Source organism: Schistocerca nitens, chromosome 1 (assembly GCF_023898315.1).
Source record: "Schistocerca nitens isolate TAMUIC-IGC-003100 chromosome 1, iqSchNite1.1, whole genome shotgun sequence".
NCBI lineage: Eukaryota > Metazoa > Arthropoda > Insecta > Orthoptera > Acrididae > Schistocerca > Schistocerca nitens.
The window spans coordinates 753,523,513-753,545,409 of record NC_064614.1 but is presented as its reverse complement, the minus strand read 5'-3'; the positions used below and the strand labels follow the sequence as shown (position 1 = coordinate 753,545,409).

At 38.6% G+C, this 21,897-nt stretch overlaps 2 protein-coding genes across 4 annotated transcripts in view; one reads left to right on the top strand and one right to left on the bottom strand.

Annotated features, from left to right (window-relative positions):
* LOC126260869 (phospholipase ABHD3) overlaps positions 1 to 21,897 on the bottom strand; it is a 548,197-nt gene that overhangs the window by 375,297 nt on the left and 151,003 nt on the right. The gene's annotated exons all lie outside the window — the stretch shown is intronic.
* Positions 1 to 21,897, top strand: part of LOC126260837 (glutaminase liver isoform, mitochondrial) — a 123,198-nt gene that overhangs the window by 38,098 nt on the left and 63,203 nt on the right. For all 3 annotated transcript variants that reach the window (XM_049958247.1, XM_049958239.1, XM_049958257.1), the window contains 4 exons: positions 5,581 to 5,720; positions 5,828 to 5,957; positions 15,006 to 15,133; positions 20,618 to 20,733. In XM_049958247.1, coding sequence (XP_049814204.1) covers positions 5,581 to 5,720; positions 5,828 to 5,957; positions 15,006 to 15,133; positions 20,618 to 20,733 — 514 coding nt within the window. The remainder of the gene's footprint in view (positions 1 to 5,580; positions 5,721 to 5,827; positions 5,958 to 15,005; positions 15,134 to 20,617; positions 20,734 to 21,897) is intronic.

Genomic DNA, 21,897 nt, shown 5'->3' with positions numbered 1-21,897 from the left:
GCCATACTTGTTAGATGCCAATTTTTGAAGCAGCAGTCCACTATAGACCACACTAATTTCTCATCTACAGTTTCCTTAATACATGCGCTACACTTTACCAGTATCCTTCAATAAATGTAATTTTCCATTCAGTGTCCCCCACTACTGATTCCACTTGTTTATTCCATTTTGCATCATTTTGTAGTATTTCCTCAAGGTTTTAGAGCAATGTGATGAGCTCTTGACGATTACAGCTTATGTTGTAATGAGATTATTTCTTTTTTGCGAGCATTGCCTTTCATTTATCCATCTTTCAAGAGAGCTGCCAAGCAGTAGACCAAGTGGAAATACCTTGTAAGTCAGTATGTATTTCTTTTTTGATTATCTACTGACAAAAGCTGTCTGTAGACAACAATGGACAATCTAAGAATGCTACTCACCATATCTGATAATTTATTTTATGTATGTTGAGAACACTGGTGCTCTTATTACACTTTCATCGACACATCAGGTATTACTTTTGTTTCTGTTGAATATTTGTCCTCCAGTTTAGTTACCAGTCTACAATGTGGAATATCTTATAGAAATTGAAGAAGACTGAATCCAATTCTTCACCTGAATGCTACTGTATGTATGTGATGTCACGTGTCTAACAAATGAATTGTGTTTCACATAAGTAGTATTTCATGAAACCACTATGCTTCTTTGAACGAAGCTACTTCTTGTGAGTAATTACATTATATTAGACTTTAGAATGACCTCTAGGACTCTGCAATGGGTGAATGTTAGGAATATTGGTCTGCAATTCTGTGCATCCATTCCTTTATGTCTCTTATAAACACAGGTTACAGACACTTTACCGCTTTTGGGACTGTTTTCTTCACAAGAGATTTTTTGGAAAAATAAACTAATAAAGTATTTAATTCCTCAGTGTATACAATTTTCAATTTAAGGACCATCAAGTATGACTGAGTTTTTAAAGCGTAATATATTATTTCAGACTTCTGTATGTTGTCTTGTGTTTCATCACCAATATAATCAAAGATAGACTGGATGAAAAGATTGAATGTATTCAACAACTCTACATGAGATATAAGTTCCTGGAACTTCCTGAAAGATATTTTGCCAATGAGTTTACACCTAACTCTTCTTAAAGATATATGTGTTGCTGTTAAGTCTTCTCTGTCAGTCTCGTGATGTTTTCTTTTGAAGTGAGAGTGTAGCTTTCTCTGTATGATACTGATATACAAAAGTAAGCATTATCATATTTCATTACCTCACTTGATATATATAGTGCAATTTATTAAATATTTGAGCTTTGACCATAACTTGTCAGAATTGACCTAAATATTCCCATTTTGTCTTTTAAGTAGGGTACTACCAATTATCAAACACAAGTACTCTCCCAACCTTCCTCAAATACTCCTCATTAAGTGCTTTCTCCAAGGTGATTTTGTTGATTAGATATGTTTGCAGCTGTAAGATCTAAAATATTTGTCTCATAGGTAGGCTGTCTGAATAGTTGTTCTAGTTGCCCTTATTGCCAATGAAGTGTGTGTTGTGTTCCACTCAGTACTAGACAAATTAAAATGACCCTTACTACTACCATATATTTGAAGTCTTCCCACGGTATTGAAATTAGGCTGTTTAAAAATGAAACTATACCAACATGTCTGAATCTGCATTGAAAATCAAAACCTACCTTTCTATTTCCTATCATTACTAAAAATTCTGATTTTTTAAAACAATGGCATGTCAGCTATGTAAACTGTTTTAGACATCAGCAAAGTACAATAAATTATCCCAAAAACAGGCTAATGTTAGTTAGTTTTTTAATGTAATACATAGACGCAGTTTATAACTACTTTGTTTTCCAATTGTAGTTCTTGAACCATCTTGCATCCTCAAAAGTTCTCCTCTTGGTGAAATTTGAAGAACATAGCAAATGTAGGAGTAAAACCCAAGATACTGTAGTTGGTGGTCATGTTTGCGTGAGATGTGATTGCTTGTGTGTGTGTGTGTGTGTGTGTGTGTGTGTGTGTGTGTGTGTGTGTGTGTGTGTAGGAGTAAATCAGGCAGTCTCTAACAATTGTAAGCAAATTGAAGATGACTATTAGAAGTCATTAATATTGACTTTTCTTTGTTTTGTCTTAATCATCGATTACATATTTATTTACAGTTGGAAACATCTAAATTTACAGGTGACGTATGATGTAGTACATATAAATTTATTGGCAAAATGCAACATATGAGATAATAATAATAATTCCATGTGGCTTAACTGTCTGGTGCAAGTCTTTCAATTGGACACCACTTCAGTGACTTGCATGTCCCTAACCTACAGTTTGATGTGGAATCTGAACCACGTCATTCCTGGTAAATCTTCATATCATTGAGAGGAGTTGGCTGGGTTAAAGACTGACTAAAATGTTCTATGGCCTGATTGGGATTCAGTGCTGTGACTATTCAATTTCCAGGCACCTCTAGACCACAAGCCTCAACAATGCATGAGATGCAATAGAGAAATACACATGCCCAGAACTTCCCAGTAAGTTTCAGGGTAGCTTGCAAGAGACCATTCTTTATACAAAATGTTTGCAACAGAGGGCACTGGTCATGTGACTTGCAGTTTATTGTTGTCCAAAATCACAATTTTCTTTGTCCATATAGAAGCCCAATTTTGTAGTGCTCTCCTTGCATCTTCCTGCATGTGATCATAGCCTAGCTAGCATTTTCAACATAAGACAGGTTTCATTGTATCCACTACAATTGGACCTTGTGGTAAAGCACATGCATGGAAACCAAGAGGTCGAAAGATCGAATTCTGGTTAAAACATGGAAAATTTTCAGTGTGCCTTTAATGTAACCTTCACTTTTAAATTATGTGAAGATTCATCAGGAACAAAGTATGGTTCCGTTTCCATGTTAGAGTGTAGGTCCGTTTTCCACAGGAGGATTGCTGGGGGAGTTAGAGGCACACAACTTACCAAAGATACATCAAACTGAAAGACTGCATTGGTCCATTGAGCAATATGAAATTATTATTGTTATTATTATTATTATTCTGTCCACTGGGTAGCTGTGTCACTGCTGTCAACCATCAATGGAAGTGCCGTTCCTTCTCCACACTTGTAGTATTGCACACTCACATGATGTGGCAAGCTTCTTAAATGATTCCAAAATGCTGTTCTGGAAAGTGAACTATTACTGAGGAGGAATGTGTCTATGCAACAAAAGGGTACTGTTCATTTTTTACTCTAATTCTTTGCTTACTGTTAGCTGCTTCTCTTTGTACAAGGAGAAGTGGTTACACTCTTTGAGAGGTCATGTGGTTTTATTTGATTCCAAAATCCAGTTAAATGAACAACAGAATTAGCAGTGTGAGCAAAATACTGGCCCCTTCTTTTGATATTTTCTAATGTTGAGTGGGAGTCTGCTGTAAAGTTTAACACCAATATGGCTCACTGCCTTTGTGTTGGATCTTTTTGTTCTTTGCATTGCTGTGCTATTTTTGATGTTGCAACTATGAAAGTTTGCATTTTTCTGAAAATAAAACATATTTGTGTGTGATCATTTCAACTCTAATAATTTACATATGTGTGCTAATATGTATATTAAGCTGTGTCTACAGTGGAACATTGCTCCTGGATGCTTAACATTTTGGTTACTCATTGTAGCCATTTTTCTGCTTCACTGCAACAATGATATATATTTACACATTTGATAAAAAAATATACTGACAGATGTTATTTTGTACAGTTTCACTTGAAAATCTGTCAACTTGTCACCTACTCTGAGTCACTTAAAAACGTTTGCAAAGAGTATGGCATCCATCCCATAAAAAAGTTCTGAGTCATGAGTCGATATTTAGTTATGCAGATCTGTGTTACAATGGAAGAAGCATTAATCTTACATTTAATGTGCCAGTACAGTAACATCTCCACTTATTCTGTAATATAAAACAACTTGTACTTATTGCTTGTTTTATTTAATTGGATAGATAAAATAATCTACTCACCAAGTGGTGGCGGAACACACACATAAAAGATTGTTGCGACTGACAAGCTACAGTCTGACTGAATCAGTCTTTCCTTCTCATCCTATATGGTAATCCTCCCTTGACCCGCAGTTCTGGATGACTTTCCCAAAATTTACCTCTTTTCCTAGACCTGTCCGTCCTTTTCCTTCACTCTTCTTCCTTCTCCTTCAACCCCTCTACCTGAAGAAGGAGCCACTGGCTCTGAAAGCTTGCCAATTACAACAGTTTTTTATGTGTGTGTTCTGCCGCCGCTTGGTGAGTAGAGTCTTTAACTATCCAATTAAATAATTTTATCAATAATTGATTGTTTTTATTGCTTGTTTTGTAAGAAAGACAATTATAAATGATTGTATGGTGAAAGACAGATTTAATGATACACTGAGGTGACAAAAGCCATAGGATACCTCCTGATATGTCGGACCTCCTTTTGCCCAGCGTAATGCAGCAGCTTGAAGTGTCATGGACTCAACTAGCCACTGGATCTCTCTTGCAGAAATATTGAGCTATGCTACCTCTGTATTGCAATATTGTTGGCAGCACGGGATTTTTGTGCACTGTTTCAAGGGATTCATGTTGGGCAATCTGGGAGGCCAAATTGTTCATTTGAATTGTCCAGAATGTTTTCCAAATCAATCGTGAACAATTGTGGCCCATTAATATGGCTCTGTCATCCATAAAAATTCCATGGTTGTTTTGGGAACATGGAGTCATGAATCATGTCAAAGTCCCAAATATAACTGAGGATCTAGTCCATTCCATGTAAACACAGCCTACACCATTATGGAGCCACCACCAGTTTGAACAGTGCTTTTTTGACAAGCTCGGTCTATGGCTCTGTGCCACACTCAAACCCTACTGCCATGCTCGAACCTCAGCATCAACTCTTACCAACTGAAATCAGGATTCATATGACTAGGCCACGGATTTCCAGTCATCTAGGATCCAACCGATATGGTCACAAGCCAGGAGAGGCACTGCAGGCAAAGTCGTGCTCTTAACAAAGGCTCTCATGATGGGTCACCTGCTGCCATAACCCATTAATTCCAAATATTGCCACAATATTCTAACAGCTACATTCACCATACATCCCACACTGATTTGCATGGTTGTTTCTTGCAGCATTGCTTGTCTGTTAGCACTGACAACTCTATGCAAATGCCATAGCTCTTGGTCTTTAAGTGAAGGCCATCGGCCACTGCATTGTTGTCGTGAGAGGTAATGCCTGAAATTTGGCGTTCTCAGCGCACTCTTGATACTGTGGATCTCAGAATATTGAATTCTCTAACAATTTCAAAAATTGAATGTTCCATTCACCTAGCTCCAACTACCATTCAGCACCCAAAGAGTGTTAATTCCCACTGTGCAGCCATAATCATGTTGGAAACCTTTTCACATGAATCACCTGAGTACAAACAACAGCCCCAGCAAATCACTGTGTATGCAATATAGACACCATGTGTACATGTTCGTATCGCTATCCCATGAATTTTGTCACCTCAGTATAAAATACAAAGCAATAACCAAACAAATTAAAGAAATCTCAAACATTCATAAATTTGTAGGCACTGCGAAGTACAGGCCTGCGGAAGACTGATCCTCGACTATCAGAGCTTATGGATAACTTGAAACAAGTACACAGGAAATCAGGAATGGAAGGAGGATCACCAGAAACTTTAAAACTTGATAGAGAGACTTTTAGGAGGTATGAAATCATCAGATTTACAATATTATAGAAAACAGAAATTAAGGGAGATATTTATGAATGAATGCGTTGTAGACACTTTATCTTAAATTATTACTTTTTTGCAGTGTCATCTCGGCAAACATAGTGCTTATTTCAAGAGCTTTCAGGCATCAGTTTGTTATACCAGATTTTCAAGGATATACAAAATATATTGAAGATTTTTACTGGAAATGCAAAACAAACACAGAAGGGAAGGTAAGCTCATGTCAGATAAATTAAATGAGTTCTCAATTAGTATGATGTGTATACTTCTGTCCCACTCATCAAGGTTTTTTTGAAAAATGCAAGGGAATTGGCGAAAATGGCCTTATGTTTCATTGTGGTTGTACTAGCTACTGCATCCTTTGGCTTTTTAATGTGCTTTTAGAAGCACAAATTATTGTGAACTAAGTTGCTGAAAAGATTTGAGTTGTACAAATTATTTGCAGTTGTATATAAGCTTGCAATTCTCTTCCCTTCATTACAGTTTGTGTGTTCTACCTGGATCAGAAATCCATATCACTCTTACGCTCTTCATTGTATCTATAATTGATGTTACACTCCTTGTGTACACACAGCTCTTGTTTTGTGTGTACTGTACTTACGTTTATCTCACTTCACAAAATTGTCAGAAACAACATAAAAATTTGTGATGCAATATGGTCTGATCACTATGATTTTTTTGAAGATGTAGTAGCATTGATTGCAATTTTATAAAGAAATTATGTTGAAAATTAATGTCAGAATATAGTTAGTTATGTGTTCAGTGAATCATAAATGTGACTTTTTGTCATGATATTCTCTCTCTCCCTCTCTTAAACACACACACTCATATTACAATACTTTTAGAAACTCTTCTATGGAGCAGAAAGAGTTGTCAAGTAGATGTGGTTTCAGTTTGTGTTTGAGGTTAATTTTATTAAATGTCAATGATAGAAAATTTGCCATCATCTTAGAAGCAAACAATAAGTAGATTGCAGAAAACTAGGTCCATGGTTTTTTCAGCTTTTGAATTAAACATTTGTTATCTGATAGCAGGGATGAGTGTAGAATGACATACAGTAAGATCAATTCTACAGTAAGATCAGTTGTACAGTAAATTTTGTGTGCATCACTCTCTCAGTTATTGGAAAAAGAATGCTTAATTTAAAAGTTAAAATAAATGTCACTTCTATTAATTATACATTTTATAACATTAGACATTGCATCTGTGGGATATGCATTACCAATTTTATAATATACATAATGTGCAATTTGTCAGAAATATAGGCACATTTAGGTGTGTTACTTCTAAAATGATAAAATTGTAATGCTTGGATATGTAAAACAAGATTTATCAAAAATTTTCATACTTAGATGCCTAGGACATGATTTATGAAAAACTCCAATGAATGAAAAATGTCAGGACTAGGTACTTATTTCTCTTACTGAGGATGAATAAATTTGTGACTGTGAGCATAAGGAAATCCCATAGCCACTGGTTCCATGCTAGGCTTCACCTCCATGTTAAAACAAGAGCTTACATATTTCTGCAGGACAGCCAACAAATTGAGCACAGGCCGTCAGAATTGCTGTTATGGAGAAAAGAATAAATTACTTCCTATTTGATGAAGAAAATAAGGAAGTGCTACCATTTCTTATTAAATTGATGATAAATATCGTTATATAGAAATGAGCATTTGTTGTAACAAATTTTCTATTTCTTAGAGGATGTCTACAATAATGACAAACAGAAGTAACTTCTCTTGCTTTTAATGCTGTTTTGACTCCCTTCATGTCGTTTCCACACCTTAGTGAAGTAAGTTTTTTGAACACTGGAAACACAACTGAGACCAAGCTAAAACAAAAAGAATGTGCAAAAGCTACTGAACACTAGAGAAAGCCCACTTAGATTATCTTATATTTTTGGAAAGCATTTGACACTGTGCTCCACTGCAGGCTGTTAATGAAGGTCCAAGCATATGGAAAAGGTTCCCACATATGACTGCCTTCTGGCCTGAAGACTTCTTAATCAGTAGAACCCAGTATGTTGGCCTTGGCAGCGAGTGTTCATCAGAGACAAGGGTATTGTCAGGAGTGCCTGAGGGAAATGTGATAGGATCCCTCTTGTTCTCAATAGACAATAAATGACTTGACATAGTGTGAGCTGTGCCCTACAACTGTTTGCTGATGACTCTGTGGTATACAGGAAAGTATCATTTTTAAGTGACTGTAGAAGGATAAAACAGTTATGAAAAGAATGGACTGCTACTCACTAAAAAGATGAGACACTACAGACAGTTGCAACAAAAACATAGTTACACACCGAGCTTTGGGCCAGAGCCTTCTTCAGGAAAGAAAGGAAAACACACACCTTCACACAAGAAGGCAAACTTCATGCACACATGACCACTATCTCTGACTGCTCTGGCCAGACAGCAACTGTTGCACTGAATGAAACCAGCAGTCAGGGAAGGGGGAGGGATCACAGGGTTCAGGTCAGCACAGGGGGCAGGGGAGTGGGGGTTTGGGGGGGGAGGGGGGGGGGGGAAGAGCACTGTCTGCCACAGACAGTGGTTCAGGCCAAGATAATATCAGAAGCAGAGAATATGTCATAAGGATAACTTCCATCTGTGCAGTTCCAAAAATCTGGTGGTAGAGTGGAGGATCCAGATAGCATGGCTTGTGAAGAAGCCATTAAAATAGAGCATGTTGTGTTCTGCTGCATGTTGTGCCACAGGGTAGTCTCCTTTGCTCTTGGATATAGCATGTGGGTGGCTATTCATCCTGGTGGCATCTGGTTGGTGGTAATATTAATATAAAAAGCTGTGATTTGATTCCACAAGAGCTGATATATAGCATGACTGATTTCACAGGTGGCCCAGCCTCTGATGGGATAGGATAATCCTGTGACAGAATTGGAATAGGGAGTGCTGGGTGGGTGGATTGGGCAGGTCTTACACCTCAGACTTCTACAGGGTTATGATCCCTGTGGCAAGGTGCTGGGATTGGAGTGGCATAGGGATGGATGAGGATGTTGTAGAGGTTGAGTGGGGTCTTGCATAGAATGTCTCTCATTTCAGGACATGATGAAGAATGTGGTTCAGTTGTTCTAGTCCAGGGTGGTATTGGGTGACAAAGGGGCACGCCTCTTCGTGGGGTTGGTGAGAGTATTAGGGGTGGGGGGGGGATATGACACAGGAACTCTATTTATAGACTAATTCTGTGTGATAGTATCTGCCTGTGAAGGCCTTTGTGAGTGAGACCTTTAGCATGCTGGGCAAGGGAGTTCTTGTTACAGCAGATACACAATTCTCAAGTAACCAGGCTGCATGGGAGAGATTTTTGGTGTGGAAGGGGTAGCAGCTGTTGGAATGCAGGCACTGTTGGTGCTTGGTGGGTTTAATGTGGACAGAAATTGACATCCGGCAAGGTGACATACCAGGTTGAGGGGGACTGGGTGAAACAGACAAGAGAGAAGGTGTTGAAGGTGTGAAAGAATGAGGACGGGGTGTCTTGGCCCTGAGTCCAGATCATGAAGATCTCATCAATGAACCTGAGGCGTTTGAGGTTTTGAGAGACTAGGAAGGTTTCCTCTAGATGGCCATAAGCAGGTTGACATGGGAGTGTGCCATGGAGGTGCCCATGGCTGTGCTGAGGATTTGTTTGTATATATTCCCTTCAAAGGAGAAGTAGTGGCATATTAGGATAAAGATGTTGTTGTTGTTGTGGTCTTCAGTCCTGAGACTGGTTTGATGCAGCTCTCCATGCTAATCTATCCTGTGCAAGCTCCTTCATCTCCCAGTACCTACTGCAACCTACATCCTTCTGAATCTGCTTAGTGTATTCATCTCTTGGTCTCCCTCTACGATTTTTATCCTCCACGCTGCCCTCCAATGCTAAATTTGTGATCCCTTGTGCCTCAGGACATGTCCTACCAACCGATCCCTTCTTCTAGTCAAGTTGTACCACAAGCATCTCTTCTCCCCAATCCTATTCATTACCTCCTCATTAGTTACATGATCTACCCACCTAATCTTCAACATTCTTCTGTAGCACCACATTTCGAAAGCTTCTATTCTCTTCTTGTCCAAACTATTTATTGTCCATGTTTCACTTCCATACATGGCTACACTCCATACAAATACTTTCAGAAACGACTTCTTGACACTTAAATCTATACTCGATGTTAACAAACTTCTCTTCTTCAGAAACGCTTTCCTTGCCATTGCCAGTCTACATTTTATATCCTCTCTACTTCGACCATCATCAGTTATTTTGCTCCCCAAATAGCAGAACTCCTTTACTACTTTAAGTGACTCATTTCTTAATCTAATTCCCTCAGTATCACCCGACTTAATTCGACTACGTTCCATTATCCTCGTTTTACTTTTGTTGATGTTCATCTTATATCCTCCTTTCAAGACACTGTCCATTCCGTTCAACTGCTCTTCCAAGTTCTTAGCTGTCTCTGACAGAATTACAATGTCATCGGCGAACCTCAAAGTTTTTATTTCTTCTCCCTGGATTTTAATACCTACTCCAAATTTTTCTTTTGTTTCCTTTACTGCTTGCTCAATATACAGATTGAATACATTGGGGAGAGGCTACAACCCTGTCTCACTCCCTTCCCAACCACTGTTTCCCTTTCATGCCCCTCGACTCTTATAACTGCCATCTGGTTTCTGTATAAATTGTAAATAGCCTTTCACTCCCTGTATTTTACCCCTGCCACCTTTAGAATTTGAAAGAGAGTATTCCAGTCAACATTGTCAAAAGCTTTCTCTAAGTCTACAAATGCTAGAAATGTAGGTTTGCCTTTCCTTAATCTTTCTTCTAAGTTAAGTCGTAAGGTCAGTATTGCCTCACGTGTTCCAACATTTCTACGGAATCCAAACTGATCTTCCCCGAGGTCCGCTTCTACCAGTTTTTCCATTCGTCTGTAAATAATTCGCATTAGTATTTTGCAGCTGTGGCTTATTAAACTGATAGTTTGGTAATTTTCACATCTGTCAACACCGGCTTTCTTTGGGATTGGAATTATTATATTCTTCTTGAAGTCTGAGGGTATTTTGCATGTCTCATACATGTTGCTCACCAGATGGTAGAGTTTTGTCAGGACTGGCTCTCCCAAGGCCGTCAGTAGTTCTAATGGAATGTTGTCTACTCCCGGGGCCTTGTTTCAACTCAGGTCTTTTAGTGCTCTGTCAAACTCTTCATGTAGTATCTTACCTCCCATTTCATCTTCATCTACATCCTCTTCCATTTCCATAATATTGTCCTCAAGAACATCGCCCCTGTATAGACCTTCTACATACTCCTTCCACCTAGAACTGGGTTTCCATCTGAGCTCTTGATATTCATGCAAGTGGTTCTCTTTTCTCCAAAGGTCTCTTTAATTTTCCTGTAGGCAGTATCTATCTTACCCCTAGTGAGATAAGCCTCTACATCCTTACATTTGTCCTCTAGCCATGCCTGCTTAGCCATTTTGCACTTCCTGTCGATCTCATTTTTGAGACGTTTGTATTCCTTTTTGCCTGCTTCATTTACTGCATTTTTATATTTTCTCCTTTCATCAATTAAATTCAATATTTCTTCTGTTACCCAAGGATTTCTACTAGCCCTCGTCTTTTTACCTACTTGATCCTCTGCTGCCTTCACTACTTCCTCCCTCAGAGTTACCCATTCATCTTCTACTGTATTTCTTTCCCCCATTCCTGTCAATTGTTCCCCTATGCTGACCCTGAAACTCTGTACAACCTCTGGTTTAGTCAGTTTATCCAAGTCCCATCTTCTTAAATTCCCACCTTTTTGCAATTTCTTCAGTTTTAATCTAGAGTTCATAACCAATAGATTGTGGTCAGAGTCCACATCTGCCCCTGGAAATGTCCTACAATTTAAAACCTGGTTCCTAAATCTCTGTCTTACCATTATATAATCTATCTGATACCTTTTAGTATCTCCAGGATTCTTCCATGTATACAACCTTCTTTTATTATTCTTGAACCAAGTGTTCGCTATGATTAAGTTATGCTGTGTGCAAAATTCTACCAGGCGGCTTCCTCTTTCATTTCTTACCCCCAATCCATATTCACCTACTATGTTTCCTTCTCTCCCTTTTCCTACTGTCGAATTCCAGTCACCCATGACTATTAAATTTTTGTCTCTCTTCACTACCTGAATAATTTCTTTTATCTCATCATACATTTCTTCAATTTCTTCATCATCTGCAGAGCTAGTTGGCATATAAACTTATACTACTGTAGTAGGCATGGGCTTCGTGTCTATCTTGGCCACAATAATACGTTCACTATGCTGTTTGTAGTAGCTTACCCGCACTCCTATTTTTTTATTCACTATTAAACCTACTCCTGCGTTACCCCTATTTGATTTTGTATTTATAACCCTGTATTCACCTGACCAGAAGTCTTGTACCTCCTGCCACCGAACTTCAATAATTCCCACTATATCTAACTTTAACCTATCCATTTCCCTTTTTAAATTTTCTAACCTACCTGCCTGATTGAGGGATCTGACATTCCACGCTCCGATCCGTAGAATGCCAGTTTTCTTTCTCCTGATAACGACGTCCTCTTAAGTAGTCCCTGCCCGGAGATCTGAATGGGGGACTATTTTACCTCTGGAATATTTTACCCAAGAGGACACCATCATCATTTAACCATACAGTAAAGCTGCATGCCCTTGGGAAAAATTACGGCTGTAGTTTCCCCTTGCTTTCAGCCGTTCGCAGTACCACAACAGCAAGGATAAAGATAGTAAGGTATATATGGCATGAAGTTGTGGGCATGGAATCAGAGGGGCATTGGGAGAGGTAGTGTTCCATAGTGGCAAGACCATGGGCATGAGGGATGTTGGTGTGTAAGGAGTGCTGTCAACAGTGACGAGTAGGGATTCAGGAGGTAAAGGGGTGGGAGTGGTGGAGAATTGGTGAAGGAAGTGGTTGATATCTTTGACATAGGAAGCTAGATTTTGGGCATTTGGCTGAAGGAGCTGGTCAATGTGGGAAAAAATTCTTTTAGTGGAGGTGCAATAATCAGCTACAATGAGGCATCCAGGATTTTCACATTTGTGGATTTTGGGGAGCATGGAGAACGTCAGCGTACAGGTGTCATAAGGGTTAGAAGGGAAAGGGATTCAGGGTAGAGGTTCTGGAAAGGTCCTAAGGCTTTAAGCAAGGACTGTAGGTTATGTTGGACATCAGGGGTGGGATACAGGATGGGATCGCTCTGTCAGAATTTTCAGGTGGACGAGTCAGACAATTGGCTGAGGCCTTCTGCCAGGGAGTCACTGTGATTCATAATGACAGTGGTAGAACCCTTGTCTGCAAGTAGAATTATTAGGTGAGCATCTCTTTTGAGGCTGTGAATGGCAATTCTTCCTTCTGCTGAAAGGTTAGTGTTCTTAGGAATGGACTTGGGGAAGGATGGTGAGGCCAGGTTGGAGGCAAAGAATTTCGGGAAGGTGACCAGGGAGTGGTTAGGTGGGAGAGGAGGAGGTTCACAGTTGGATGGTGTAATGAACTTGGAGAGGCAGGGTTCAATTCTGAGATTAGATTGGCTTTGGATGGAGGAATTGGTGGCAAAGAAGTGTTTACATTCCAGAGATTGGAAAGAGAATAAGTCTTTGACAAGTTCAGCTTGGTTAAATTTGGGTGTAGGGTTGAAAGTGAGGCCTTTGGATAGGACTGAAACTTCTGTGGGGCTGAGGACTTTGGGGCGAATGTTATCATTTTGTTCAGGGATTGTTTCAGCTCTGGATTTAGTGAAATGTTGGTAGGGAGTTTTGCAGGATGCGACAAGTTGAAAAGGTCTACCAGGCAGGGTCTGGGGCTATGAGAGATTGGTGAGGAGAAACACTGTGGGTAGGATAAGGGTTAATAGGACATCGAGGTGGCAGTAGGATGTCAGCATGTTGGATAACGTATGGAGATGGTGTCTGGAATGCTCTTCCAGTTGCTGGAGAGCAAGGGATTCCATTTCAGAGGTGTGATGTATGTATTAGGGATTTCACTGTAGAGGCATCTTGTGAAGGGAGTGGAGATGGTGCTGAGATGACTGTGCCATGGAAGTGTGTTTTTGAAGTACCAGGTTTGTGCGGGACAGGGACTGGCAGAATCTGAAAAGGAGAAGGTCATTCTGAAAGGAAGGGAGGGATCCAGGGAAAGGAATGTTTTTGGTTAGGCCATATGGAGGGATTACATGGTTTAGGCAGCATTTAAGGTACAGGTTATGGGATTGTGTCTTAGCCGGGGAAAGGGATACTTTTCTGAACTGCTGCAGAAAGTTGGAGCAAGGGTTCATTCTTGCAAGGTCATCACCATATGCTGATCCATACATGCCAATGACGTCTGTATTTGTGTACACTTGTGTTGTAATGTACCAGAAAACAATTGTGCAATTAACATTAATAAACAGTTATGAGCTCACCAAGTGCCTAATGATAATTTGAACAGTTAATGCAAGTGAGCAATGAAGTGAGTTTAATATCAATAAAAGCAATAATTTGAGTCACATATCAACATCATTGTTGTTGTAATGGAAGACCAAAGACTGGCATTTAACCTCAAAAGTGAGGGGGCATTCAGAACATTTCGTGTAAGAAATTATTTCATGTGGCATGCAAGTATGTTCTGTTTCTGTCTGTGTCTTTTCCCCGTGATTAATGTGTTATGAAGAGTATTATAAAATGAGATCTAACATGGAAATGAAGTGTTTCCAGACTAATGGTGATGTAACATTTCATCCTATTCTCTGTTTGAGGAATATGTTCTGAAAGTCTAACCATACCTCTCCATTACAGTAGCTCAAAAATAATGACACCTCTGTGTTGTTATATGTATCTCTGTTTCATGCATCATTCAGCTACATGTGGATAGTTGCCTTCCCTCTCTTTTATTTATATAAACAGAAGAAAGAGAGAGAACTGAAATTAACTTGTACAGTATTTGCAGAAATTACCTGCCACCATTAACAGATAACTCTAGGTGTGATTCTGTTGCAGAGGCAAATATATATGTATTTCTTATTAAAGTATGATTAAAACATTAAAAAGCAGACATTCAATGAAAGTGATATTAATATTATTTGTCCTGTAGTAACATAATGGAAATTTTTTTATAATTCATCTTTTATTTTTAAATCTTGTGTGAAAATTTTGTATGCTTTTACTGCCATTAATGTACTTTTGTGTCATATTTCTTGAAAAATTATGTTGTGATACAGTTAAACAGAAGTTAATTACAATGATATACATATTTTTAAAAAGGTGGCCAGCTATATTCCACAGTTAGCAAGAATGAATCCTGATTATTGGGGAGTCAGTGTGTGCACAATAGATGGACAGAGATTCTCAATAGGTGATGTCAATATACCATTCACTTTACAGTCTTGTAGGTAAGTTGAAAGTATATTTTACAAACGGTAGCATAAGGTCCAATCACCTTAATGTGACCACCACCTATATTCGATATCAGTGTGCAATAACCATTCACAGATGACAGGTGGCAGCACTAGTGTGGAGGGCATATGAAGCTTGCCAGGAGCTTACAGGAAACAGTGCAATCATGGTCATAATGTGGAAACAGAATGATTTATCTGACATTCAAATTCAAGCCAAGAGTGGAAGTATTTCCTAAATTGTCTAAGGTTGTAAACAGTTTGTGTGCTGCCTTGGTTAAAGTATACCATGCATGGCAAAAAGGCACTATCCAAAACTGGCAGTGAGGCAAAGGCCACAGATGACAGGGTGTGAACAACGGCTGTGGAAATGTGTACGGGCAAACAGGCATGCAACTGTTGAGCGGATGACCACCCAAACGAACCTGGGAGCTATCAACAGTGTCTCTTCAATAACCATTCAGTGAATGCTGCTGAATATGGGCCACCACACCTGGTTCATGCAGCCATGGTGACTGCTGTTCATCAGTGGCAAAGGCTGGAATTTGCATTCCAGTACTACAACTGGACATCCACTTAATGGGAGCGTGCAACTTTTTCAGGTGACAGATGGTTGTTTACATGTACAATTTCAAACATCTGAAAGCAAACACCCTTCAGCAATTGTCATAAGGGTTCAGGTTGGAGGAGGGAGTGCTATAGTCTGGGGAATGTTTTTGTGGGATTCCCTGGGTGGCCTCATCATTCTGGAAGGCACAATGGATCAACACAAGTATACATCATCTTTAGGGACCATGATGTCCACCCCTGCATGCACTTTATTTTTCCTGGGCATGATGGCATTAATCAGCAGGCCAATGCAATGTGTCACACAGCTCACAGTCTACATGTGTGGTTCTACATGTGTGGTTCAAAGAGCACCAGGATGAGTTTACTGTGATTTCCTGCCAGCAAACTCCCCAAATTTAAACCCATTCGGGAATCTGTGGGACCACCTTGATCGAGCTGTTCCTGACATGGATCCTCAACTGAGAAACCCAACCCATCTGGCCATGATACTGCAGTTGGCTTGGCTCCATGTTCCTGGCAGTACCTTCCAGAACCTCATTGATTCTCTTTCTGCATGTCTCACAGTGATCCTGGTGGCAAAAGGTGGTTATTCAAGCTTTTGACGGGTGGTCGCATTAATTTGACTGGATAGTCTATCTGTGAATATTTTGTAAGTGAAAATATTATCTGCTTTTGTTCATAAAGCAATGATGCTTCTAGTGTAAAAGTATTTGATGCAATTTATGTTAGCCATATATATTACAATGGTAGTTAATTAATTAATTCATACTTCATGTTCCATTCAGGTATGTGGAAAAAGTTAAATTATATGTTAACAGGCAGAAGTGGCTAATGTACACAACTTCTGTTAAGTATGGTATAAGGGGCAGTCAAATGAAAATGAGACGGATTGAAAAAAATGTTAAGTTAACTGTTCATTATTTCATAAGTATTTGCCATAACCACTAAAACAGTTATCCAACTGTGAGACAAAAGGTAGTCAATGCCTTCATTAAAAAATGATTATGGCTGCCAACAGGACCACAATTGAACCTAGGTGTGCACCTCTTCATCTCAAGCAAATTGACGGCCATGAATGTTTTTATTCAGGCTCTAAAAATATGGAAACTGTTTGGGGAGAGATTGGTACTCCATGGAGGTTGTGTGAGGGCTTCCCAAAAAAAGCTGCTGCCGCATCTTCAAAACAATATTTTGAGTATGCTGCAGAAGTTTTTTGGAAAGCCCTTCCACGTCCTCCATACCATATTAATCTCTCCCCATGTAGTTTCTGTATTTTTGGGGCACTGAAGAAATACATTCACAGCCATCAATTTGCTTCAGACAAAGAAGTGCACACATGGGTACAATCGTGGTTCTCCAGGCAACTGCAAACATTTTCCCATGAAGGCATTGACCATTTTATCTCACAGTGGATAAATGTATTAACAGTTAAGTGATTACTTTTGAAATAATAGTTTACTTACTTTTTCGCTCTGTTTCATTTTCATTTGACTGTGCCTTATAACAACAGATAGTGACAACTGCTTAATCTTCTTGCACTAGTAATTATGGAAATTATCTCTATATTACTTTGTAGATGTATATTTAGAAAAAAAGGAACTCCTCCAAAAAAAAATTGCTGCTTCTCCTCCTCTTACACTTACACTAAATTACACTAGGTTGCTGCTTTCAGCTTCTGTTTCATACTATGCATTTATGTAACTTTACTGATCTGAGGACCCACTATAACTGTCTATATACTGCAAAATTTAAAAATCTGTATTAACTAAAATCTATTTCCCCCAACTACAAGTATTCTAATAAATTATAGAAGGAATTTCTAAAAAGATACTCATGTACTTTGTTTCTGAATATCTGAGGATTTTCAGTATCCTGTCTGATGTTTACAGTAGGCAACCTGCAAAAAAATTACTTTTGAATCCTAGTCAAGGATGCAAAATCTACACAGAAACTTATCTGTATTTCTGGTAGTGTGGTTGTGAATTGAACAGTGCTTCCTAAATTCACTCTTGCTATTGGTCTCAAATACCACTGAGGAGTAAATGTGTTGGTATGTTTATGTAAGAATCACCAGGTGCCAAAGTATTTAGTAAGAGCTTAATAACAATATTCATTTACAGTGACAGAAGACGAGACATGATATTGTGCCACTGTTCTGTACATCTTTGTGGCACCACTAAAAAAATTTCTGAGATGTTTTCATTGTAAGCACTAATATGCAGTTAATGATGCCACAGTACTTTTAATTCCTATAGACTTAGTGGCATGCTGTATGCTTCTAAATTGTGGCTAATCTAATAAATTCAACAGCTGATACAGGGATGAATTCATAATCAGTAATCATCATCTATGGTTACCTCCAGTGATCAGTACGCCACTCACTGATTTCCTTGAATAAATGAGTCAGTGGTCTGACAGAAGCTGTAAAGTTCTTTACAGTAGAGACACTAAAATTATTAGCTAAATCTTAGTGTTTCCCACTCAGATATGGGACAGATGTATAAGTGAGTTGCATCATATAATATCATATAATTTAATCCCTTAATGGCACTACTGAAACAAATGCAGCCAAAGAGTGTAGTTTTGACAGGTCCCAAGTACAAACACTGAACAAAGCTAAAGGGGCAAATTTCTTTTGTCTCAGAACATGTAATAGGCTAACAAGCAAATGCGTCCACAGGTAACACAAATGTTATGTACAGAAATATTAATTGCAGTTGCACTGCTCTTTGGAATGTGTCGGGATTTCATCAGAGTCTTAAGGGCTTAGTGCCTGAAGTAATGAAGCTAATATTATAGTAGATTTAGCTCATGAAAATCAATAAAAACTTTGAGAAAATTGCAACTGAGGCCAGATGAAAATATGGGAGACAACTGACGCCAGATGAAAATATGGGAGACAATATACACTACAAAATAAGTTATATGTAAATTTATTAGTCATGTTAAAAAGCCATAAACTGGTAAGGCATGGTCCGGAACAATTTCATTGTGCCTAAACAGAGTTCTGGCAATAAAAACTTTGACAAAATTCCAGCTGACACCAGATGAAAATACAGGAATCAACATACGTTACAAAATAAGTTATAAGTAAATGTTATTAGTCTTGCTAAAAAAAATTACCAAGACTCTGGATTCTAGAGTTGCATATAGGGTGGGCGGGGAAGTAAGTGTCTATTGGCAACTGCTAATATTTCCCAAAATAAGTGGTTTATTTTATTGAAAGAAGATTTATTATGCACAGCAGAATGGTACAAATTATTTTTACAGTGCAAATTCTACACAGGAATGTTGATTTTCCAGTAGTTTCTCCATTTATTTGGGAATGTTCTCAACTGACATCAACATGATTTCCTGTGGTACTTGGGTGAGAACACACCAGATTGAAGCTTCCAAATCTTCCAGTATATGTGAGTTTTTGGTCTGATATACTTTTTCTTTCGTCCAAGAAGAAGTTGAATCACGTGAGATAAGAGCTCCATGCTGGCTACTTGTGAGGACTATGGTGATCCAACGTATGTCCTGGAAAATGATTTTCAAGCAATTTCCTTCCACTGACTGCAAAACATGGTAGAACAGCATCCTACACAAACATGAGGTCATTGATATTGTCGTGCATGGAACAACTGGCCAAACCTGGTTTTCCAGCACAGATAAGTACAGGTGTGACTCCATTGTGTTGTGAAAAAGGGACAGACTGATAAGTTCTTTTGCTCTCATACCAAGCCAACCAAACTACACTGGTCCCATAAGATGATGCATTTTATCAACACTGGCATGTGGAGTATCTTTCACTCAGTAATGGGAATTATGGGAGGTTGCAAATCTTCCCCATGAAACACAACTTTATCAATCCAGATTATGTTTGAAAACAACTTTGGAAAGTGTCTAAACCAGCTAGCATGATTTCTCCATATTCCATCCAACAGTCACAATTTTCTGCAAACAATAATGTGATTTCCACAAATAAAATTCTAATTCCTTATAAGTGACATTTTGGATTGTCTATTGTGTTAGCCCATTTTCATGGGCTGACTGACAGGTTGATTTTTTGGGGCTTCAGGTGAACACTTTCTGCATCAATTGTACATTTTCCTCTAACATGGATGTCCTGGGATGGCAACATCTAGCAACATTCATGAAAGATCTCATAGTCATCAGTTTTGTACGGCAATTCCTCATGGTCCTTAGATGCAAAATAGTGTGAGGCCCATGCATAGCTCCTCACTCTTCTTGTACCACTATCACAGAGTACCATATTTCATATCAGGAGTCCACCTGATTCCATTCATACACTGACAGACATTTGCCCATGAATGTCAATTTCTACCACTGCAGAGAAAGAGACACAATTGTTTTTAAACAATGTACTAATATTTTTTTAACGCTACAATGTATTTATATCAGGCACCTACTTCCTGTCCAGCCAGTATATTCTCAGCTAAATTATCTCAGACACAATTATTTCACACATAATAGGTAGGATTACATTAGGCTTCAAATGAGAGCAACATTTTTTCCAGTGATTGATACGACTTTCAATATGATATGCTTATTACCTAAACTAGACTTGTCAACTAGTAAAGAAAACAAGAAATTGGAAGAATGTAATTTTAACAAAGAAAATTATTAGATAAAAGGAAGACATTTAAAAAAAAAGGGTCAATCTTTCTTCACTGGTCCATATTACAGCAAATGCAGTGGAATGAGTTTAATAGCAACACTGTTATGTATAGTTGTATGTGTTATAAAAAAGTTTTATCTTTCTAAAACACACTATCAGTTTCCCTCCACAGTTCGTTGCAGATGATGTGTAATGGAGGCTGTCATAAAATCATTTTCAAGATTTTTTCTTGTACAAACTATGGGTATAAAAACATGTGAAACTGACCCAGTTTTTCTTTTCCTCAGCAAACCACTTACATATGGAATAGCACTTGAGCAACTTGGAGCAAATGTTGTTCACCAGTATGTAGGCCAGGAACCTAGTGGCCGAAATTTCAATGAACTAGTGCTGGATTACAATAGTGAGTACCACACATTAAAGAATAAGGCATTGTGAACTCAGAAACTTGTATTTTAAAATTATCCTCTGTTCTGAAGATATTTTGCAAGCAGTGTGGGATGTCATCTTATAGTATTCTAAATGAATTACCAAGGAGTTTATTAGGGAATAAATTGATTCTTCCTTCCTTCAGACTGAGTTAGACAATGCCAGGGGAGATCTTGACAGGTTAAGGAGGGAGAAGGGTAAAGAGAGGTGGGAAGTGGCAACAGGCAACAGGAGGAACAGGCCAAGAACTTTGACAGTTTTGTGGTGGATGAACTAGGATCAGAATACCAGGTCACCAATGTTTTTAAACCCAGTGCTGGTCTGGAGCAGGTGACAGAGGATTTAGGATCACTTTATAAAGATTTCACTAAGGAAGACACCGTGGTTATAGCGGGTGGGCCAGGTAATAGTATTGACAGAGATCCTGGGTACAGTATAGAGTGTGACCTGGCAAAGATTGCATCAGCATCGAAGCATACTAGTATTGAGTTTGTATCTGTTCTTGAGAATGGCTGCTTATGTCAGGTGCAGGGTCACACATTGGTGTGGTTCCTGTTGATTCCCTCAATAGGTGGCCTTCACCTCATCAGGAAAGGGAAGGGTAAACTGGCTGGGAAAGCAGGAAAGTTAAAGGGGGGAGGCACTGTCATGAGCGATAAAATACCAGAGGTTATAGGGTTCAGATAAGACCCTCTTTTAGGGTAGAGAGAACAGAAAGAAACCAAGTTTTAAGAGAGGGTAGGATTGAGACAAGCCTTCAGTTTGAGAAAAAAAGAACAAAAAAACATAATTCTAGCTTATTACATCAGCACAAACAGCTGACAACAATTAACAGAAATTTCAACTCTACTCGATTCTAACTCAGTCAATGTGAAATGTCAGCTATCTTTATTGCATCAAAATATTTGAGGACTGAGAAATAAAATTAAAGAAACTAACTATCTGCATAGATGAATTAGAGTCCTCAAACCCAGCTGACATAATCTGCCTCTCTGAACTGCTTCCCAATATATTTATTCCTTAATGAAATTTGTCATTAAAAATATATCACTTTTTCAAACCAACAGCTCAGTTCATGGAATCAATACTAGAAATAAGAATAATCTTCTCAAGGATTTAAAGTCACTTATTCTTGTAC